Here is a 24712-nt window from a genome sequence, read left to right as displayed (position 1 = left end):
AGTCCTCTGTAATTCAGCAATCCTTCTGTATAATTTAGTTTTTGCTTTCTTTACCAAAAATCGCTACACTGTATAAGCTAAACAATTAGGAATACAAAAGTTTTCTAAAACTATATTAAAAATGCACAGATTTAATAGTAGTTTCTGTAAACTTGATTTGAAATACAAACTTCACATTTTAATTCCAAAAGTCCTACTGTATCAGTCATAAGTTACAGATTAAAGATTTATGAAAAATGTTCATTTGTATAGTTTTTCACAAAAAGCAAAATGTTTTAAAGTCTGAGGGTGGGATTTCAAGAGTGCTTAAGTAAATTAGGCATCCAAGTCCCACTATTAAGATCTGAACTCATTTAGATGATTTTGAAAAATCCTAATGTAATGATATGGAATAGAGGCAGTCAATGAAGATGCCTCAAAAGGGAAAGATATGGCAACCATGCTGAACCTGCAACACTAAACCAGGGAGGCACACTGTCCAATGAATAGGGTACTAGTCTTCAAGTCAGGAAACCTGGGTTCTACTTGCAGTTCTGCTACCAACATGGTGTGAGATTAGGCAAGTCATTCTATACCTTAGTTTCTCCATCTGTAAAACTATAAGGACACTAGCCTTCCCTTACTTTGTAAAGCATTTTAGAGCTACTTGTGAAAAGGACTGTATGAAAACTCACAAGTGAATTGTGTTTTTTGGGGAAGATTTAGGTATGCAATTGAAAGTAAAAAGATAATATAGGTGGAACATAATTACTTAAGATGCAATTCTGCTCAATATTAGCAAAACATCTGATGGAATTACATAGTTAATATACACCAGATCCTCGCTAGAACGTGCATCTATATAACGCAAATTCACATAACATGCAGTTGCGGTCATGGATCCCAAATGTAATTAGTTTAATTGCAATTCATTTTAACGCGGTCCCCGCATTAATGCGGTACCACGCATCGATCCCAAATCCTGCGTTCTAGCGAGGGTCCACTGTGCTGTATGATTTACATAATGCATGAAAGTAATCAACTCTCTTATGTCGGTTCTGAAGGCATAACTTCCTCTGAAATGTCCCTCATTTCAAGCATCACTCATTTTAGTCCTGAACCTATTTATGTTCTATACAAATTGTGTCTTCTCACTTATTATTGCATATTATTTTTATTAGATATAAAGAAACAGGGAAGTGAAGTTGTAGAAAGCTATTTACAGTCTTAAATTCCCTACGTGAATAACAGTTCCTATTCTTCTCTTTGGGTCTGTCTCTCATATTGCATCCCATATTTGGGCCTTTGGCAGGTTGAGAGGTATGTCTGAAACACATTAAAGGGTTAAAAGGGTATGGAAGTAACAGTTTATATGAACATTTTGTTAAACTAACCATTTTTTGCCTGCTTGTGTACACAAATGCTTTTTAACTTCTTCACTACAATTCGAGTTTATACAAAAAGACACACACCAAATAATAATACAATGCTGTTTTAAAGGTTTAACGTTTATTTCCCCAAGACAGCCTAGCCTGCACTCTACTTAGATAAATTTCACAAGCTAGTTTTCTGCTGCTTCTAGTTTTAAACTTTAACCATGTTTCTGATGACAAGGAATGCTGTAAAAATACTCTAGTCCAACAAAGAGTTATGATCACAAAATAATCTTTATCCATTCTACAGTGTTTCAGAATTGCCAGTTGATTTTAAAACACAAGGTAGATATAGATGCTAATGGTGACTAATCCGGTATGTTTTATTATAGCAAACTGTTGTTCATGCAACACTTGTGCTCAAAGGGGAAGGCACAGCATTTCCTACAATGAGCCACCTTATAAAGAGTTCTCCTTTTTGTATAAATTTGTAATGTCACCTTTAATTTAGTGTGCAGAACCTCAAAACTGAGGCATTACTCCAATTATAAAAACACTTGCATGTTTTTTATGCAAGTTTTAAAAATACAAAGTTTTCTCTCTAAAGTGGCTCAAAATAGATTGTTCATGGCTGCCTACATCTAAGATAAAAAGAGTCTAAAACAATTGGACAGATTAGGCATATTATTAAAGGTATTCAAACCAGGAATTGGATTTGTACATCTATTCACACCTCTTCTTCGGTCTTTATTCAGCAGTACATATGCACCAAATTTAATTTTTAGAAGTTTCCATATCATTTTCATAGAAAACAAAGTTTGAAAACAAGTAACATTGAACAGCACGGTATTCTACCACAAAAGAAACATTTGGTTACAGGACTCAACAAAATCTAAAAATGAGCTATGCTGTAGATTACCACATGCAAAGAGATTATGTTATCTTTGAAAATGAAAAGGATGATGAATTTATTACATTTTACTGTTTTCTACTATTATGGCAACTTATGTACTGCAACACAGTCTATTTGGAGGGAAATGTATGTTTTTTCATGCAAAAATCTACACAAATTTGTTTTGATGATATGGAAAGCTTTTCATAACATCAAACATTCATCTGGTGCAAATGCACAGGGAAGCCTTCCTGAAAATTCTGACTTTACAAGCAACTAATAATAAGCCATACAGGAAAGAAATTAAAAATAACTAAAAGAAACAGGGAAAAAATAAAATAAAACAGGCTGCAGGAGTAAACCAGAGTCTGCTGCTAAACCGGTCTTTATTTGTGTGTCCAGTGTAAGTTAACACTTATGAACTCATTTTGATAATTTACTAGGTTTATTATCAGCCCCCTGAAGGTGAATCAAGCTTGCATGCGTTCACATACAGCATCACAACCATACTCTCGTACACACGCCACTCCAGGACTAGGAGTCTGCTTCATGAGTGAAGAGCCCCAGGTTTGAAACATGAGCCTGGCTCCACAGCTGAGTCCAGACATTCATTCAATGTTGTCCATTCACACGGTGCTTCATAGCAAGGCCTGGGCTCATTCTCCTTGGACTTATATGGGCATCCTATTCTCTTTTATGCTTACAAAGCTTGATGATAATAGTACTGCATTTTCCCCCCCAATTGCTCTAGTAAGTCATTGTTCCTTCTCAGGCACTGAAGATCTTTGACCTGTAGCCCTTTTTCTTTGAACAATCTAAATAAGCATTCAGTGAAGTTTTTCATTACATTTTGCCACTCATTCTCATTCGCACCCACTCGCCATCTTGACTTCATTTGGGCTTTTCTGTGATTCCAAATGAAATCTTCACATTTTCTTTCCCGATTTAATGCAGCAGCGGATCCCATGAGCCAAGATTGATGGGTCAAACCATTTTTTATTCAGTGCTGCATTGTACCTAACCACCAAAATATCACTCTAAAACTGGAACCCTTCTGCTGGTACATTGGCAGATGAATTGAAACCAAATGTTCCACCTTGTATTGCCTCTGGAACAAGGCTAGGATCTTCATCAATCTATTAAAAAAACAAAAAAGTACTTTGAATGGGTACAGAGAGGACAAATACTAGTTGAAACAAGTTTTACATCACAGAACGATTCTAATGCTTATAAGACTAGATGAGTTTTTTAAACAATAGATGAAGCTAAACTATAGATGCTGATGTAGCCTACTTGTAGTAGTCTGACACCATATGGCTCACAATCAGCAATACTATATTTACATACCTTTCACCCTGAATCACCCCGAAGCACTTTATGAATTCAAATATGAATTACAAACTGAATGACAGAGAGGGTGTAGCAACACTATTCGTACAAGAAAAGAAGAATCAAAATTGAGAGGGCAGCCTGGGTAGATAGACGTGCTGGTTCTGCTTCAGTTAGCACACTAAAAATAGTAGTGTGGACACACAGACAGCGGCACATATTTGAATACTTCTAAAATGAGACCACCACCAGACTATTCTCAAGATGACTGAACTACCCAGCAATGCCTTTGGTATTTTTGACGTTCTAATGCTGTTTTAGTATGTGTGTGTGTAAGTTAGTATTACTTTGGCTGTCCAAATGAATCTGGATTAAACAGTGTTCATGTACTGGTTTTTGTTATATGAGGTGAGTATCAGACATTTCATATACTCTACTCTCTAATTCTAGCCTGTGATTTCACTTTTTAAATGGCTGCTGAATAAAGTTAAACAGGGATTTTTGAAGTTATAGAGCCTGCTAATTTGGTGCTACCAATTTTGTTTTTCTTGATGTCAATATTAATGTCTTTCTTTTTAGTCTATTTTATTGATAAAGACAGAAAAGATTATAATTTCAGTAAGATGTTTTGTTTTAGAGCATGAATCATTTATTTGTATCACGTGAGAGAATACTGCAGCTTTGGGAGGATGTTCTTTGGTAGCAAAATAATAAAACTGCACAACCTGACACTATGTTACTCAGAGACAACCACAAATAATGCTATAACGCTCACAAAGATTTAAGAACTGTTGTAATTATTTCTTTAACCATGTTTGTAAGAAAAGATTAAATATGACTGAAAGCAGAATAGATTACACAGCTACTAGATACTTACATCATCTGAAGAGAAGAACTGATCAATGATCTCATAAGCCAGTTTGTAGATGTCTTCATTTTCATGATTTTGTAGCTGTTCAATTTTCTCCAGCCCTTTAAGAGATGGAATTAAATTAAGCATTAAAATACAGTAGAATTAGAATCTCATTTATCTGACCCTCTGTTAGGCTCTCCGCATTAACTGATCAGGACTCCAGGGCCAGAAGTGGGCAATCTCTCTTGTGGCCACTAGATGCTGCTGCAGCAACACACTTTCCCATTCTCCGGATTTTTGATGATCAGATCTGGTCCTGGTCCCAATTAGATTGGATAAACGAGGTTCTGCTGTATTATATTTGACAGCCAAGCACAACCTGCTCCATACACATCATGATAATACAAGTTCTAAGTTAATGGTTCTTATGTGCTATACTGTGATACTGTGAATTATCAAGTACTTTTTTTATTATTTAAAAATATCATGGGAAAAGTCTGCAAAATGATTTGGGTTCAACAGATCATACTCAAACTTCACTTTGTTCATCTTAGCTACAAAGGCACCTCAAATACCAGTGCGAATAAGGAAATCTTTTAAAATGAGAGTCACTGGGATGAACTGGACATAATATTTTCCAATTACATTTCATGAAATTAATCTACATGGAAGATAATCCGCTCTGTAGTATGCACCCTGCTTTATAGGGAATCCTGAAAGGACAATTGGCTTTAAGGTATAACTACATAGAAGTCACAGGAAACAGTCAAAAGGGTTGTGTGTGCTCTGGTATCAAGATAAAATTAAGGTTTCTTTTAATGCTTTTAGCAGATAGTTCAATCATACTCTTTAGTGCTTTGAAATATTCATGATGAAAGTCAGTAAATCCATAACAAAATCAAATTCCAAAGTTAAGTATGAGAGAGTCATGGTGGGTGAGGTAATACCTTTTATTGGACTAACTGCCATTCATGAGAAAAGCTTCTGAGCTCCACAGAGCTCTTCTTCAGGACCTATTCACGTGCCTAATCCTACAGTTAAGGATCCTTGTTTGTCACAGATTCCATGACTTTCTGTGACCTCTGCAGCAGCTGGTTTGGATGTGGGGGTACTCAGGGCTGGAGTGCAGGGCACTGCTTACCCAGGACGGGCTCCCCGGAAGGGCTACAGGAACTTCCTTCCCACAGCTCCTAGCTCCATGTGCTGCCTCTGCCGGCAGGCACCACCCCTGTAGCTCCCATTGGCAGCGGTTCCCAGCCCCAGCCCCGCCAACCCTCCCCCCGAGCATCCACGGCGCCCCCCTGTGCACCTGCAGTACCGCCCAAGGGCCCCCCTCCCCCTCCAAGTTTTAGTCAGGGGTATACAGTAGAAGTCATGGACAGGTCACGGGCCGTTAATTTTTGTTTACTGCCTGTGACTTTTACTAAAATTGCCTGTGACTAAAACGTAGCCTTAATTATAGCGAGCATGTGCAGCCAGATAAGTTAACAGGACTGCTAGACCTCAACATTTTAGACCAGCTAGATGGCTTAAGGGGATAAGTAGTAATAGTTATTCAAATCTGACCAACTCAGCCAACCTCAATTCAAACCCTACCTTGAGCAGAAATTGGAAAAAGGTTGGCTGGCATATTTTTGTTTATTTTGAAGGAATGTAATCAAAGTATTTTTATTCAAAAATTAGACATGTGAACAGTTGCCTGCAGGAGCAGGGCATTTTAGGGGATGGTGCAATGGGGAGTGGAAGAGTCAGGGTTTTGGGACTGCATCAAGGGGCCAGGGATAAATGGTGACAGGGGACATCAGAGGAGTTGGGGGATCAGGTGAAGGACCCATGAGGATAAGTGGCAGGGAGCTGGGGGAGAACAGGGACAGGACCCCACATTCACCCCTTCAGTGTACACGTGCATAGGGAGAGGGGCTCAGATCCCTCAGATCCTTATCCCACCATGTGTGCCAGGATCTGGGGCCTCTTGCCCATCTAGGGGGTCTGAGACAGTCTCCTTGACCCACCTGGTGAGCGGGGATGAACGCCCAGGCCTCTCTGGAGGTATGTGAGCTCTGCTCCCTGCCTCCCTTTATGTGCACCAGGATCCGGGGGATTCCTGCCCATCTATGGGGGTCTGAACCCCCCCATGTGCCCCAGCTTCTGGAGGGAGCTTGTCTTTCGGGGGTGGGATCTGAGCCCCTCTCCCTTCCACCATGTGAGCTGGGATCTTGAGGGGGGGGTACCTGCCAAATTATGGGGGTCTAACCGCACACCTTCTGCGAGCTGGGTTCTGGAACAGAGCTTGCCTTATTTGAGGGTCAAGCTCCACTCCCTACCGCCACCCCACCAGAGCCAGTATCTGGGGAAGCTCTGCCCTCTGTACGGGGAGTTTAGAACAGGTATGTTTGAAGCATGTACCAAGAACACACTACTGACACTCGTGTGAGGAGACGAGAATGGGCATGCTTGACCCATATCAAAAACTCTGCTGGACAGTGAAGGGGAGATGAGAACACCCACTGACATGAATGGAGCAGTTCACACTTCTCATTTTTCAGGCTATATTCATCTCCTTCAGCAGGGTGGATAAAGAAATCGATGATTTAAAAAAAAAAATGAATTTTTTTGACAAAATGCTTTTTGAGGAAAAAATCTAAAGATTTTAATTAAGATACATTATAGCTCAGATCTCACAATGGAATAAGGATTATAAATTCTAATTCTATAGTAGGAGACAATATATTCATGTAATGTTTAAGAAAAGTTTTGTAAATGAGTTCCAATAGTTCATGGATTAGGGACCCAATCTTACGGTGTTCCAGGGGCTTCTGTATAGATTATTTAGGTTAATCTTTCTATATACCCAATGGGACTCAGTCTAGAAGATACGATCAGAGATGATTAGTTTTGCAGTTCTCAAACAGTGGACTTGTGTCTCCAAAGATAACAGCAAACATTTTTTAAAATAAATAAATAAAATAGAGGTGAGAAATAACACACCTCAACTCTATTGTCCCTCTGCAAATTTGTGTACACAGAGTCAATCCCTTATCTCTCTCTAAAAGTGAAAAGTTTCAGAAAGTTCAATGGATGGAAGATTGTTGGGGGTGGAATAGATCTGGACAAGGAGAAGTTGTCTGGAGATAAATGTGAGAAGGGAGGGACAGGCAGTAGAAACAAAAGTGGAACTGTTTGAGCAGCGTATTCCAGAAGTCTTGAGGTCTTTCTGAGTGTAGCCTTCATTGATTTGAGATCTACCATACCATTCTCTCACTAGAAGGGAAAACCTATAACGGCAGCAGGCCGTAAAAGAGATCCAGTTTGGGAATATTTTAATGAAGTTCCTCTACCTGTGGGTAAGACAGGCATGTGTGCAAAATGCAAACAGGGCAACAAAGAAATGCAAGGCCTGGTTGCCTGAGTGAAACATTATAAGAAGTGTTCCTTCTCAGGAGGAAGCTTCGTTGAAGATGATGAAAGGAACATGTCTGAACATTCAGGATCTTCAGGTTGGTAAACCTTCTTATTTCATACTTCTTTCTTAAGGACTGCCTGTCTTCCTTCTGACCTACTCTTGAATTCTCATGCTTGAGGAAAAAATATAGTAGTTACTCTATGGCACTACCATTTTAGATGCAGTTGTGGTAAAAATAAATAGCTGAAATGGGCAGATCTTCCTTTTACATTTTCACCTTTAAAGTAGTGCTGAGTGTCAGTGAATGCAATGAGTAATACCAAATGAGCAGTATGGTAATAATAATTAAATAACTGCATTGACTTATTTTGTTTAGGAGAATCCATCCTCAACATATAGGGTTCTGAAGACTATCCACCTTCAAGATCACCATCATTTTCTATAGTTTCAGAGTTATCTGCCAATGATAGTGTTTCAGTCACGTATGTCACGTAGCCACAGTATATCACCTGTAGCAAAAAGAAAAAAAATCTCCATCATCCAGAAACAACCATAGATAAGATTGTGATGAGAACCAGCACATTACAAAAAGAGGTAATTGATGAAACATTGCCCAGTTTGTTTATGAAACAAACTCTCCTTTCCCTATGATTGAGAACCCACACTTCATTAACATGGTTCAGTCATTAAGACCAGGATACAGTCCACACAACAGAGCAGATGTCACAGGCAAATTGCTGGATAAAGTTTATGAAAGACAAATTGAGCAGCGTGCAAAAGGTCTAAAGGGTGAAATTGTTAACCTGAGTCTTGATGGGTGGAGCAATGTCCACAATGATCCTGTTGTATGTGCTTGTGTGACAACAGAAAGGAGTGTCTTCCTTACAGAAACAATTGATACATCAGGAAATGCACACCGAGCAGAATACTTACAAGTAGCAGCAGTAAAAGCTATAACAAACTGAAAAAATATTCAAATGTGTAGTACGCAGTTTGGTCACAGACAATGCTGTAAATGTATCCAAGATAGGAAGAAATTTAGAAGAGAGTCCAAAGCTAATAACACACAGTTGCAGTGTTCATTTGATGCACCTCCTAGCCAAAGACTTCAGTGGTCCAGAAATAAAGGCTAATGTTGTTGAAATTGCAAAATACTTCCATAACAACCGCTTTGCAGCAGCTGCTCTGAAAAAAGTGGGAGGAACCAAGCTAACTCTCCCACAAGATGTGCGATGGAACTCAGTAGTGGACTGTTTTGAGCACTATATCAAGAACTGGCCTAATCTGATGACAGTTTGTGAAACAAAATAGTGAAAAAATAGATGGCATTGTCACAGCCAAAGTTCTCAACATTGGGCTTAAGAGAAATGTTGAACACATTCTGAGTACCCTGAAGCCTATTTCTGTAGCCTTGAACAAAATGCAGGGAAATAGCTGTTTTATTGCTGACGCTGCTGAAATTTGGAAGGAACTGAGTAAGAGCTTAAAAAGAGAAATACGCAATGAGAGAGTTACATTACAAGCATTAAAAAAAATGAACAGGACCAGCACTATCTGCAGCTCATTTTCTTGCAAATATTCTCAATACTCGGTACCAGGGTCAAACCTTAATTGTTGAAGAAGAGGAGTTGGCTCATCCAGCAATCATCCCTCCATAACGCCAACTACAATAAACTTCAGAGCTAAGGGTGAACCATTCAAGAAATATATGTTTGCTGATGATGTTTTAAAGAAAGACACACCAGTGAACTGGTGGAAGTCACTTAAGCACTTGGATTCAGAGACTATTGAAGTGATAATCTCACTTTTAACAGCAGTAGCTTCTTCTGCCAGTGTAGAAAGAATATATTTTCTTCCTTTGGACTAATTCATTCCAAATTGAGAAATCATTTGGGACCTGAAAAAGCAGGAAAGGTTGTTTTTCTTTTCCAGATTATGAAAAAACAGGAAAATGTAGGTGAAGACGACTAAGTTAGCTGCAGAAGCCAATATCTTAAGCTTCTCATGTTGACCTGGCTGACACAGTTGATTTAAATTTTTTTTTTTTAATATTTCATTTAACTATTTTAGTTAAAAACAATTTTAACAACCCCCCCCCCCCCGATTTTAAAAAACCTGAACGTTTAACTAAATTCAAAAATTCATATCCTTGTTTTGTTAAATTATTATATGTTTGCTGTCGAAGAAAAAAATCCAGAATACATAATGTTGTTTTAGTTAAATAAAATAATTTAAAAATCTCTGTCTGGTGATGTTCTCATCCAAATACAACATGGCAAGAAAATCCTCCACATATTAATGATTAACATGTTGAATTGGAGATAGTTCACCTCCTAAAGACTTCATAAATATCTGCTTCAATTACGTTTGGTAAATGAAATAACCAAAGCATTTATCTTCTGATATAGCTGTAAAACTAATCTGAAAAGTTTTCAAAATAAATCACTTTAAAAATGTATAGTGTGTACCTTCTAAAACTGAAATCTACATCTATCTCTGAGTTGTGAAGAATATGTATTAAGGTTATAACAACCAACAAGAATGCACTTTTATGTAGAAATCCATGATTAAATCGAGTCTTCCCGACTAGTGATTTAAATGATTTAAAAGCAATTTGATTTAAATCAAATCCACCCTGCCTTCAGATGAGACCATAACATTGAGATGAATGGGCCACTTCACACCTCTGTGCGTTCTATGCTGCAGATGGATGTGTAGAGCTCTGTGTTAAACCTAGAGAGACTATGGTAGTAGGGGAGGGAAACGTATGGGGAAACTCAGACTAGCCAAGGATCAGTAGTCCACTTGGCACTTGTAGTGAGCATGTAGGACACAAGGACTTCTACTAACAAGTTTTCTTTCTGTAACCCCACCCCCAGAAATTAAATGACAAAAAAAGTAGGCCATGTCTACATTACCACTTATGTTGGCAAAAACTTATGCCACTCAGGGGTGTGGGGAGTGCTTGCTTTGGAGATACATCTTTCCTACAATACCATATGGAGAAGAGCTTTCACTTACCTGGCTAAGTATTTCTAGTCCAGAGATTTCTGGTATTCAGAAGCACATTTTGGACTTTTTCAAAAGGCTCCAGCCATGAAGCAGCCACACTGCTGGATGGAGAGCTTGGGAAGGAGCAGATGTCCATGGTCCCCTGGGATTAAGTCTAGATCTAACGGGAGGGTTAGAGGAGTTGTCACGTATCAATGTTGACAAGGCCATGCGGTGCTATAAGAATGAGGTGAGCACGGTCTTGTTTTATTTTGAATGCTATTCTGGGCAGTAAAGGAACTGAAGGGAAGGTGTATGGAAGGAAATGCTTCCAGGATAGGAGAAAGGGATCTGTCAGTGAGCCTTGGCTGAGCCCTCTCCAGGAACAGAGCTGAGAGCATTTTCTGTTGGTTCTTGTTGCAAACAGATCCACTTGGGGAGTTCCCCCCAGATGGAAGATGGACTTAGTTATCTCTGGATGTAATGACTGGTTAAGTTGATTGGAGAAGGATCTGCTCAGCTGATCTGCTACCATGTTCTCTTTCCCCGAAAGGTAAGCTGCTCTCTTGGATCTAAAATAGGCCCGAAACCCCCTTTTGCTTTGGGGATCAGGAAGTGGAGGGAATAGAAGTCTTGTCCCGAGGGACAATGGAACTTCCTCTGTGGACCCTGCCTGAAGAAGACACTGGACCTCCTGCTGAAGGGCAATCTCGTGAGAGAGTGATTCCTGAAGAGGGACAGGGGAAGGGTAGAAATAAACTGGATGGTACACCCCCCATTCTACCACGCTTAAGACCCACCAATCTGACATTATGTGGGCCCATGCACTTAGGAAGTGAGGTAAGGGATTGGTAAATAAAAGATGGGGAACAGACAGAACTAAGTTAGCTAGTACACTGTCCTTGAATATCCCATCAAAATGCCTATTTGGAAGAGGTGACTAGATGGGATGAGCCTCTCTTATCCGAGATGGTGGCTGGTCCATAAGTTGTGGTGGGGAGGCTGCCTGGAACCAGTCTTGGTACCAGGGGATGGTGCTCTCTGTTCTGGTGTCTCTGGTGCACCCTTCATGACTGTGTCCAAGAATGTTGAGGGGAGGACCTGGCTGGAGGGGAAGGCTCCACAGTGCCAGAATGGCCATTGATATAAGCCTGGACCCGTTGCTGGATAGCCCATGGTCCCAACAACTCTGATAGGAGATGTAGTGTCCTGGACAAGATAGAGAGGACTTCACTTCTGTGTCCAAAGAGTCAAATGCCTGAGGCAAAGTAGTGGTCGATGCAGATGGGACTGATGAGAGACAGTCTGAGCCTGGTGATAGCAGTACTGCCAAAATCATAGGAGGCTCTCCTCTCAACAAGACAGGCTTCAACAGAGGTTTGAGTAATGGTATCGCAGGATCTAGATGTGGTGAGGTATAAGCTGCAGGCACTGGCACTGGCTGCGAGCCTTCTGCTGTCGGCAATACCAGTACTAAGAGGCTAAGCAAGTCTTCTGCAACTGCATGTGCTGCCAGGGTGATTGGGACTGGCACTGGCTGTTGGGTCTGCAAGTGTCCTTCAAGGAATGGCCTTAACAAACATGGCACAGAGTCCGGAGGCAGTGAGACCCCCTTGGGAGGTGACGAGCTTTTCAGGGATGGCCTCTCTCTCAAACGCTTTGTGGAGCGTCTGCCTTGGTCGTGCTTCAGTAGCAACGCAGAAGAGCAAGAGGTGGAACCTGAGAAAGGTCTGAATTTTTTTTTTTGGTACAGGGGAATGGGACTGAGGAACTGCAGACATCTGTTGGGATGCTCCGTACTGAAGATGAAGTACTTGGGGCACTTTACTCCTGTGACCCTCTCTGATGGGGGTTGAAGTGCTGCTTCCATAAGCAAGAACTTAAGCCATGCCTCCCTATCTCTTTTTGAGTGGGGTTTGAAACTTTTACAGATGAAATGTGTCACTGATGTGGGATTCTCCTAAGCTTTCAGGCAGGACAGATGCAGGTAGCTGACTGGAACAGGATTTGCAGAAGTCTTGCAGGATTTAAACCTCGGTGAGCAAGGTATCATTCCAGTACCAGCAGTGAAAGAGGACAAAGGGTCAAAAGAGACCAAAAATGGAAACCTAGCTGTTCAATCATCAACAATTGACTAAAAAAAACTTACTATACCTAACTATATACAAAGAAGAACGAGAGAAGTACTTGAATTAACCAAGTCTGCATTTGCACCAGCCATCACTGGTGATAAGATGGAACTGGATGGGGATGGCGAAAGCTCTGCTCTTTTATACCAGCACACAACAGCATGCGGCAGAGGGCACTCAAGCCACCCCAATGGATGCTACTGAGGGGAAAAAACACACCTACAATGGATATGATGTGCAATTACTCAAAGAGCCCAAACTTCACAAAGCCCGAAAAAAAGAGTTAAGGTTATGTGGGAGCGTACCTTAACTATCCCTCTTAAAGTGATGCCCCAAAACACCCATAACACATTTGCACCCTGCCTTTTCACTCTATAGGAAAGGAACTACCCTGCCCTATAGTAAAATACTTAGCCTTTACTTCTGACAGAGTACCACACTTGTGAAATTTAACAACCACTTTATACTTAGTCACAGGATACATCTAAATCTATACTTGTCCTTACCCATCAGTAAACCCACAGACTGCTCTCATAACCCACCTGACTGCTGATAATCCCTGTGTCAAGATTCTCCCCACCCCCTAGCGCCTTGCTACTAAATGGTACATCTACAAAGTAATTGAACACCCGTGGCTGGCCTGAGTCGCTGGTGCAGGGATGTAAAATTTCTGTGTAGTTGTTTGGGCTTAGCCTGGAGCCTGAGCCCTTGGACTCCACAAGTGGGGAGGGTCCCTGAGCCCAAACATCTACACTGCAATTTTTAGCCCTGCAGCTCAAGCCTGAGTCAGCTGACCTGGGCCAGCTGCAGCCATGCCTCGGGTCTTTTATTCCAGGGTAGATGTACCCTAAGACAACCTATCACAATTTTGAAATAAAATGATATAGCTAGCTCCTCAGGGTTCACATTCTGCCCTTTCCGTTACTCATACACAAGGTGAGTGCAAACTTTGATCTCCTCATATGACAATCACAGCTCTGTGAGGCCTCTCAAACTAATCTAACTCGTCAGCTCAAATACACCCTTTCCAACCTGTCCCACCTATTGCCTCCACAGTTAAACCAGTCAGTCAACACAACTACAACTCACAAACTGAATGCAGCTGCAGAGAGTATGCAGATAAATCCCACTGGCTATTCCCAGCTCCAGGGGACCAGAGTCAAGGTTACATGAGCATGTATCATAACTCCATATTTACTGGTTTCCTGAAGTTTGCTGAACCAAATGTTCTGCAAGGACATGAACTCCCACTGGGCAGCTTAACTCTGCCTTAGCAAAATTTTTTTGCCATTTTATCTACTAAGTGGCAAAAGGCAGTTTCTCCCTCTTGTGGCTACCATATCTCCATAGTATTCAAAATATATATATATTATATATAGGCTTTTCTCCCCATGGGATTGTTCCTGATTAGCTGCATGTGTGTATACTTACTCTGGAATACATTTGTTCCGGTTTAGTTTAATCCACTTTAACATGTGTAGACAAGTCCTTAATGGCAGAATTATGTCAGATATAAAGAAAAAGCCTGAGATGTGTCCTACTAATCATACTTATCAAACAAGTAGTACATGAAGATAAAAGTAGCAGAGAGTTTTATGCTGCCTTACAAAAGAGTCATAATTAAATCACTCTATTGAAACTGAGAATCTGGTTTAATTACCAACTCTGTCACAGACTTCCTGTATGACTTTTGGCAAGTCACTCTGTGCCTCAGTTCTCTAACTGTAAAAGTTTCCCAGAGATTTGGGGAAAATAAAAACTGAATCAAGTTTGAGGTGCTCAGATGCTATGGTGATTACCTAGACAATTAGACTGTACTACCGCTGTGTAGAATCTATCTAATATGTATCTATCCATCCAGCAGACAGAGGCACAGCTAAATATATCAAGAAGTTCTAAGAGTTTATTTTAAACATAATATATAGTTACTCAAATACCTCTCACTTTAGAATGTTCCCTCCTGAACTTCATCTATTCATACTATACATCCATGGACTTGGCATTTCTTATTTCAAGGAGCACCACTCTCTTATCTCAGTGAAGTTACCTGCAACGTAGGAGTTTTCCATAGAACTTGTAGTGGTAACTAAATTAAACATTTAATACTAAAATGGTTTATTTTCCTCAAAGAGAGCGCCAACTGGATGGTAGCTGTTTAAGTGTTTAACAATTTAAAAAAATAAAAACATGCCTGAAAGCCATTAACAAAATTACCACTTAATATTTTGTTTTAAAATTTACCTGGGCATAATTTGACCAAGTCTGATTCAGTTTGCAGCCTATGAGGTAAAGGTACCCTCCATGTACTAATTTGTGAAATATATTTTTCTAGTTAGGTCATATATACTACATATATTCAATTTAAGGTTTCTTCGAATAGAAAAGTTTGTTAAAATATCTCAAATCACTAAGTGAACCTTATACTGAGGTTTGATACAAACAGTTAAACAAAAAATAAGACAAAGATGCAGTAAACGGCAAAGTCCATGAGTATATTTGTGGTTAATGTTCAAACCATTAGTTATAATAACGGTAACACCAACTAGTTATTCAAAAATCATACCTCCACACTCTTCTATAAGATTGGCTATGGTCTCTGCTTCATCTTCAGCCATTTTTAATATATTACTTAGTCCATCCAGCACTACTTGTACAACTTGAGCATCTTTTACTGTTAACAAGTTGCAAAAGGGAGGAATTACATTTTGTTGAATTAGATATGCCACCTAGGAAAGGAAACATACATAAAGTTAAATGTAACAGTAAATAGTGTGTGAGAGGTAAAAAGATGCAAGAAAAGGAAGGGAAGCTACTGGCACCACAAAAAAATATTTTTGATAGACAGAAGAGACAAGAAGGAAAGACTACATGAAATAAGAAAAAAGTTTATTCAAAGTATGCACTGAACAGTATAAGGAAGTTGCTTACCTTATAGTACTATAGGTACTATACTATAAGTTTGGGCTGTCAAGCGATTAAAAAAATTAATCATGATTAATCTCGCTTTTAAACAATAATAAAATACTGTTTATTTAAATATTTTTGGAAGTTTTATGCATTTTCAAATATATTGATTTCAATTACAACACAGAATACAAAGTGTACCGTGCTCACTTTATTTTTATTACAAATATTTGCACTGTAAAAATGATAAAGGAAAATGATAGTATTTTTCAATTCCCCCATTGCAAGTACTGCAGTGCAACTTCGATCATGAAAGTTGAACTTACAAATGTAGCACTATGTACAAAAATAACTGCATGCAAAAATAAAAATGTAACACTGTAGAGCCTACAAGTCCACTCAATCCTACTTCTTGCTCAGACAAAAGTGTGTTCATATTTGTGGGAGATAATGCTGCCTGCTTCTTGTTTGTGTCACCTGAAAGTCTGAACAGGCACTCATGTGGCACTGCTGTAGCCGGCGTTGCAAGATATTTACTTGCCAGATGCGCTAAAGATTCAGATGTCCCTTCATGCTTCAACCACCATCCCAGAGAACATGTCCATGCTGATGACAGATTCTGCTCGATAACAATCCAAAGCAATATGGACTGATGCATGTTCATTTTCATCATCTGAGTCAGATGCCACCAGCACAGGGGTGGGCAAACTATGGGCCGTGGGCCGGATCTGGCCCCTCAGGGCTTTGGATCTGGCCTGCAGGATTGCCACGCTGCAGGCCCCACGCTGCTTGGGAAGTGGCTGGCACCACGTCCCTGCGGCCCCTGGGGAGGAGAGGCAGAAGACTCCGCGTGCTGTCCTTGACTGTGGGTACCTCCCCCGAAGCTCCCATTGGCCAGGAATGGGGCCAACAGAAACTTCAGGGGAGGTACCCATAGGCAAGGGCAGCACAGAGCTCTCTGCTCCCCCGGGGGCTGCAGGGATGTGGTGATGGCCGCTTCCCAGAGCGGCGCGGGGCTGGGAGGGAGCCTGCCTTGGCCCCAGTGTGTGCCACTGCCACCCTGTAGCAACCCCAGGTAAGTGGCGCTGGTCTGGAACCCACATCCCTCCTGCGCCCCAACCCCCTGCCCTGAGCCCCCTGCCACACCCCGCACCCCTCTTACGCCCCAACCCCCTGCACTGAGCCCCCTCCCACACTCCACACCCCTCCCTGCACCACTGCCCTGAGCCCCCTCCCGCACTGTGCATCCCTTCCTGCACCCCAACCCCCTTCCCTGAGCCCCCTCGTACGATCTGCACCCCTCCTGTTCCCCAACCCCTTGCCCTGAGCCCCCTTCCTGCACACCGCACCCCCTCCCACACCCCGCACTCCCTGTCCCAGCCCTACATTCATGGCCCTGCATGCAATTTCCCCACCCCGATATGGCCCTCGGGCCAAAAAGTTTGCCCACTCCTGCACCAGCAGATGGTTGATTTTCTTTTTTCTGTAATTTCTGCATCGGAGAATTGCTCTTTTAAGACTTCTGAAAGCATGCTCCATACCTTGTCCCGCTCAGATTTTGGAAGGCACTTCAGATTCTTAAACCTTGGGTCAAGTGCTGCAGCTATCTTTAGAAATCTCACATTGGTAACTCCTTTGCGTTTTGTCAAATCTGCTGTGAAAGTGTTCTTAAAACGAAAAATATGTGCTGGGTCATCATCTGAGATTGCTATAACATGAAATATATGGCAGAATGTGGGTAAAACAGAGCAGGAGACATACAATTCTCCCCCAAGAAGTTCAGTCACAAATTTAATTAATGCATTACTTTTTGAACAAGTGTCATCAGCACAGAAGCATGTCCTCTGGAATGGTGGCCGAAGTATGAAGGGGCATACAAATGTTTTGCATATCTGGCATGTAAATACCTTGCAACGCCAGCTACAAAATTGCCATGTGAATGCCTGTTCTCACTTTCAGGTGACACTGTAAACAAGAAGCAGGCAGCATTATCTTCCATAAATGTAAACACACTTGTTTGTCTTAGTGATTGACTGAACAAGAAGTAGGACTGAGTGGACTTATAGGCTCTAAAGCTTTACATTGTTTTGTTTTTGAGTGCAGTTATGTAACAAAAATATATATATTTGTAAGTTGCATTTTCATGATAAAGAAAATGCACTACAGAACTTGTATGAGGTGAACTGAAAAATACTATTGCTTTTATCATTTTTACAGTGCAAATATTTGAAATAAAAATCATAATATAAAGTGAGCACTGTACACTTTCTATTCTATGCTGTGACTGAAATCAATATATTTGAAAATGTAGAAAATATTCAAAAACATTTAAATAGTATTTTATTATTGTTTAATCGTGCGATTAATCGCAATTAATTTTTTTAATCACTTGACAGCCCTACCTTATAGTATAGTACCTACAGTACTATAAGGTAGGCAACTTTCTTATACTGTTCAGTATATACTTTGAATAAACTTTTTTCTTATTTCATGTAGTCTTTCCTTCTTGTCTCTTCTGTCTATTAAATATAAATATTGTTTAACAGTGCAATTAAAGCGGCGATTAATTTTTTTAAGTTAATCGTGTGAGTTAACTGCAATTAAATCGACAGCCCTACTATAAGGTACTACAGAACTGGAGGTTCTTTGAGATGTGTGGTCCCTATCTGTATTCCACTGTGGGTGCGAATATGCTCCATGTGCCCCAAGTCAGAGCATTCTGAAAGCAGTGTCTGTTGGTCCGCATGTGTGCATGGGCTCACCTCGTGCTTCTGACAGAGGAGATAAGAGGGCAGCATGGACTCGCTGCCTCTCCAGTTCCTTCTCTACCATGAATCAGAGAAGATCTGAAGCAGAGGGGAAGTAGGGTAGGTAGTGGAATACAGATAGGGACCATACATCTCAAAGAACCTCCAGCTACTATAAGGTAAACAACTTTCTCTCCTTCCAGTGCTGGTCCTATGTGTATTCTACAGTGGATAATTGACAAGCAATACTCAAATAGTAGGAGGATGCAAGGGTGTAGACAGCAGAGCTGAATGAAAGACTGCTTGTATCAAGACAGTGTCTCACAAATGTGTGGATGGAACTCCATGTAGCTGCCTTGCAGATGTCAAGTAGAAATACCTCTTGAAGCAATGCCATAGACATCGCTTGTACTCTTGTAGAACGAGCTCTTACCCCAAGAGGAGGTGGAAGATCAGATTTGCCCTTTACAGAATCTACTAGTCATTGGGGCATGAAGACTCAGTAGCCCTGTGAAGGTGGATGATATGCACTGATTGCTGCCAACTGGATCCATAAGGAGCTGATGGACAAATCTGTTGTGTTTCAGGAAAGAGCACAGCCCAGACTGAGAGGAAAACATGCAGCTTCTGAGGAGTAGGTGTCTGATGTACTCAAATAGCTAAGTAGAAGCATTTTTCTAGGTAACATTTTCTAGTGGAATCCTTCCTACTATTAGAAAAGATATTCTTTATAGCTTCAGAACATGATTGCTCTAAGAATGATGCCCATCCAAAAAACAGGCTCTGAGATGAAGCAGACATGAGTTGGTATGATTGATTTTGCCATTCCTTTGGGTAAGGAGATCAGGAAAAGTAGGAATAACTATTGGTACCAGTGACGACATGTGTAGGAGGTTAGGGAACCAAAGCTGTCTGGGCTAGTTGGAGGCAATGAGAATAACCCATGCCATGTCTTGCCAAATACTGCACAAAACTCGAGGCAGGAATGGTAGTGGAGGGTAGACATAGTTCAGGTGGTCTGACCAAAAGCTTCACAAGCCCTTTGAACTGTTCGCAGTTCTAGAATATCTATGTGCCTCCTGGACTCTTCAGATGTATGATTGTTCATATGGGCTCCCCAACCCAACAGAGATAAATTGGTAATGATCATCCTGTCCAGTGTGGCAGCGAGGAAGGGAGCGCTGATGAACACCTGATGGCGATTCTTCCCCTTAACAGGGACAATATTACTTTGGCAACCGTCACTACGGTGCTCATGTCAGTTTGGTGAGAATACAAGTTGAAGTCATGCTTGTAAGTAACAAAGATGAAGGACTGCAAATGGTGCGACATAAAAGTATGAGCCCATATAGCCTAGGAAAGAGAGCTCTGGACTGGTACTCTGGGGTTGTTTTCATAGCCTGAAGCCTGTCCTTCAGCAGGTAAGCTCTTGCCATGATTGAATTTAAGGACGCCCTGACGAAATCTCTGTAGGGGTGAGAATGGATTTCTCGGTGTTTGCACTGACCCCCAAAAAGGAGAGGAGTCATTGTCAAAGTTGATGCATAGGCCTCTTGGTGTGACATGGTGACAGGGGACAGTCACTGAGGTAAGGGAAAACAGTGAAACCATGGCATCTGATATAGGCTGCTACAACAGAGAACACCTTGGTAAAGATACTGGAGGTGGTAGCAATGCTGAAAGGGAATACTCTGTATTGAATGTGGTTTGAATCCACCATGAATCCAAGAATGCGTCTGGGAGTGGAGTGGATGTCCACATGAAAGTAAGAGTCTTTCATGTCAAGAGCTGTAAACGACATGTCCTTTTCCAAGAATGGAAATCATAGATGCCAACATCATCATTCAAAACTTGAGTTTGTAAATAAAGTGGGTGAAATTATGAAGGTCAAGAATGGGTCTCCAAAGCTGCCTTTCTATGTTCTATGAACCGTGTCAAGTAAAAACCACTCCCTTGGTACCAAAGAGGAACCCACTCTATTGCTCCTTGCTGTATGAGAAATTCTACTTCTTGTTTGAGAATATTCTCATTAGAGTGCCCCCCACCCCACCCCCGAGAGGATGGGGAAGGGGTTTTTTGAGGGGGCAGGGACGAACTGTTGTATAACTGGAATGAATGATGTTCAGCACCCATTTATCTGTTATTGCACTCCAGGTGTTGAAAAAGTGTGCTAGATGACCCCCAAATGGTGTATGGAAGTCAGTTTTTGGACTTAGTGGTTGCCGCTTTCAAGCTCCCATCAAAAATAACAATTTAAGCTGAGGGCTAGGACTGGGATGAGGAATCTGTTGCAGAAGCTGCAGAGAAATGAGTCTTTTGAACCTCTATCTTCTCTGGTGGAAGTACTACTAACCCATCTGTCTAAGCTAGTCTGTCAGTAGAATTTTCTCTTTGGGGCAGGTATATATATTTTCAGGGAGCTGAGGGTGGCCCCGGAGTCCTTTAAAATCCATAAGGACTCATCTGTCTTCTGATTAAACAGATGTGACTCAACTGTGTGCTAGTCCCCAAAGTATGGAGCCACAACTCTATGCATTATGATGGCAATAGTAGTTGCCCTGGAAGCTGTATCAGCTGCATCTATTGCTGATTGGAGAGTGGGCCTGGAAACTATTTTGTCTTCTATGAGAGCCTGGAAACAAGTGCTGTCCTGATGTGGGAGACTATCAGTAAATTCCATGAATCTGAATAGATCAGAAGTCATTCTTAGCCATTAGTGCTGGGTAGATGGATATCCTGAACCGGAGACTAGAAGAAAAGACCTTCTTTCCCAATAAGTCAAGACGCTTGCCCTCCTTGTCAGTCAGGATAGATTGGGGGTGTTGATGCCTACATCTCTCCATGGTGGCCTGGATGACTAAAAAGTTAGGAGCAGTGTGACAAAACAGAAATTTTGCCCCTTTGGCTGGAACATAGTACAGTTTCTCTGTCCTCCTGGGGTAGGGGCACAGGTAGCTGGAATATGCCAGACTGCTCTAGTTGGCTAACAGAAATACTATTTAACTGGAGCCAGGGGTCTGAAGGATGTCCAGGAGCTTGTGCTGAGGATCTTGAACCTACTCATGAGGAATCTGTAGCTCCCCTCCACTTCTGCAAAGGAATTCCTGGAACTGCTGATAGTCCGTGGGGGTGGGAATGGAAACATTGCCATCTTTGTCTCCAGATGAGGCAATGATTCCAATCTCCTCAGTTTCAGTGGAACCACTGGATCCAGTGAATATTCCTCAGTAGGATATGGAGGCAGCTTCAGTTGGCCTCTTAGAGGGGTGGGAAGGGGTGACTCCCTAGCACACCGGACTGACGTTGTGGGATGGTACTGGTCCCACAGCCCCCAGTACGGCCAACATGATGGGTCAAATAGGGGCTGCAGAGGTCCCCGTGGCATGGGGTACCGATGGTTCTGAGACAGGCAATGAGATGGAGGGGGGTCCCAAGGTATTCCAGGTTTTCTGACTGGAACATTGTATCTTGGAGGAAGGAATAAAGATTCATTGGGCAGTTCGGAATCTCCCAATGAGAAGAAAGTTGATTCCCATTCAAAAAGTTATACCAACAGAGTTGTTGGACAGAAATCATAGCCTGAAGATGGAATGGAAGACAGACTCCTCCCAAAGGCCAGCTCCCTAGGGGAGTTATAACCTCTCTCAAGAGGGAGGAAACTGATGGATCAGGAGACTCCAGGTCTGCACGAGCAAAGATGTCCTTAGGAGGAGTGTAAGTCTCAGCAATTCCTGGAGTGAGCGGGGTCCTGTCTGCACAAAGCTGCAGCAAAGACCGTCTGTGCCACAGCTGTTGAAGACAAAGATGGTACCACAGGTAACCAGTGCTGTCTGTGTTCGGTTTTCATCAGTTCTGGCAGATCCCGGGGTTTGTGTCTGGGGGTACCAGAGGCATTGCCGGATCACAGTCCAGAGCCGATGGAGCCCTAGACTCATGGGCTTTCTTGTCATGTCTCAGACTTAGGATGTCTGAAGTTCTCTTGGGCTGAGCTTACAGACTTGCACAGTTTAGTCAAGTCTGAATCCAACTTCTTTAAAGTGGATTTAGAGAAAGAGTCTCATGATTATGAGAATGCTCCCTGCTCTTCCTTTGGCAGGGTCTTATTGGATTTGTTGGGGGTAGACTCCCTTGCTCATGAGTCAGACCTCGTGGCAGGAAGCATACTCCTTGCTGAGTCACATCACTGTTCGGGGTGGAGGGTCCCTGGCCTGGGTCCAATTGTGGCCTTGTGGCCTCTTCTATTGGCTTACGGCCAGGTTCCCAACCTTTCTCGGTATGGCCGGGGAACATACGGCAGACAGTGGGCTTGCCAAGAGGCAGTACAAGCAGCACTAGTGGTTGTCGCTGACCGAGAAGGATCACAGGCAGGGAGACAAATTTTGAAGCCCAGAGTCCTGGGCATAGTCCAGTACCCTAATGGGTACAGGGGATGTGCTCCCCAAGTCAGGGAGACTAACGCTAAAATTATCAGACAAAAACTTTATACCTCTAGAACTATAAAAACTATTTACAGGTATCTAAATATATTCACAGAAAGGAGAAAGCTGAAACTTCAGACACGGAAGGTTCTGACCCAAATATGTGGCAGTGGGAAGGAACTGGAGAGGCGCTTGGTCTGCCCCCCCCCCGCCCAATCCCTTATCTCCTTGGTCAGAAGCATGAGGTGAACCAGGGCACATGTGGGGACCAACGGACACTGCTTTCAAAATTCTCCAGCTCTGGAAGCATGCGTACTCACACAGAGACAAGCACTTGAAGGAAATGTTCTAGAAACCAGTGCTTTTAGAAGTTCAGTATTGAACATTTTTAAAAAATCATAAAAAAATAAATATGAATTTTTATGCTGCACAAAGTAAAATGCTATTAAATTTAGATTACACAATGAAAGGCATTGACTGTTGCATTTTGATAGACTCCAATTCAAACATCAAAAAAAAAGTTTGAGCCTTATCTTTTTGAAGCAGGACATAAACTTAATCTATATTTTGTGTCCAGATATTATTCCAATTTGGAGACTGCTTCCCACCTAATTTACCTGGTATGCTCTGTTGGCACAGTAATTTCAATGACAGTGACAGAAGTTGGACCATTAGAAAAAAAAGCCATCCCTGAATGGTTTTCACGCTTATTTTTTGTATTCTTTGTTCCCAGCAAGAGTAAAGGTACCTACAGCTCAAGAATATTAATGGAGACTGAGTGCAATTATTCAGATAAATATTAAGGTGTACTGCAGTACAATGCAACTAATTTTAATCCCTCAAAATTAGTCACCACTGATATTCCTATTCTTAGGTCAGGCCAAAAATGGAAACCAGAGCATGCTCTTACATCTGTTTCCCTTAATCACCGTAAATCAATGAAAGGAGGAGTCTGAGGAGACTTTATTTTGGCAGGTAATTTAAATTACTGAATCTCCCACTTGTAACATGTCAAATACACTCAAAGAGGGAAAAAGGTAAGAAGTAAACTAATTTTGGAGAAAGATTTAACTTACTTGATCTTTTCTTCCACTGATTGTTAAGTTGCTTATAGCCCAAGCAGCTTCTTTCTGAGTACCAAAATCACCCTAAAATACAATAATAGTTGGCTGTACATTATTTGGAATCACAGAAAAATAGCACTGGAAGGGACCTTGAGAAGTCATCTAGCCCATCCCCCCAGGCCAAGCCAGGACCCCAAATATACCTAGACTATTACTGACAGGTGTTTGTCTAACCTGTTCTTAAAAACCTCCAATGGTAGGGATTCCATAATGTGCCTTCCGGGTTGTGTCCCCATTAGTTTAGGTTGAGGTTAAAATAAAAGAAAGGCAGAAAAATCTTGTAAAATGCTAGGATCTAGTGAGGGAGAGGAAGGAGTTTGTTTTCCCCAATACTACCTTCATTCTTCTACCTCCTATCCAACCCACCATAGCTATGTGCCACTGTCCCACTTGCACAGCCTTCAGCTACAAGACAGGGGAAAATACTTTAGACCCAGAGCAGAGAACTGCAGAAGCGATGGGAAGAAGAAAGAAGTAACAGTAGCATTATCCCCTTCCATCCTATACCAGCAGCCTGTAACAGACATAGCAATGAAGAGACATTGCACTGTGTTAATTTTGATATGCCAT

At 41.6% G+C, this 24712-nt stretch overlaps 1 protein-coding gene across 2 annotated transcripts in view; it reads right to left on the bottom strand.

The window, feature by feature from the left end:
- Positions 1-1466: 1466 nt before the first annotated feature.
- KPNA4 (karyopherin subunit alpha 4) overlaps positions 1467-24712 on the bottom strand; it is a 59196-nt gene continuing 35950 nt past the window's right edge. Inside the window, exons 14-17 of one of the 2 annotated variants that reach the window (XM_074963652.1) lie at positions 24095-24166; positions 15513-15675; positions 4451-4545; positions 1467-3380 (exon numbers count right to left, since the gene is read on the bottom strand). In XM_074963652.1, coding sequence (XP_074819753.1) covers positions 3282-3380; positions 4451-4545; positions 15513-15675; positions 24095-24166 — 429 coding nt within the window. In that variant the 3' untranslated portion in view covers positions 1467-3281. The remainder of the gene's footprint in view (positions 3381-4450; positions 4546-15512; positions 15676-24094; positions 24167-24712) is intronic. The other variant, XM_074963654.1, reaches the window with a different exon arrangement.

The sequence above is a fragment of the Natator depressus genome, chromosome 9 (genome assembly GCF_965152275.1).
Source record: "Natator depressus isolate rNatDep1 chromosome 9, rNatDep2.hap1, whole genome shotgun sequence".
Lineage (NCBI taxonomy): Eukaryota > Metazoa > Chordata > Testudines > Cheloniidae > Natator > Natator depressus.
This window is presented reverse-complemented; position numbering and strand designations above follow the sequence as displayed.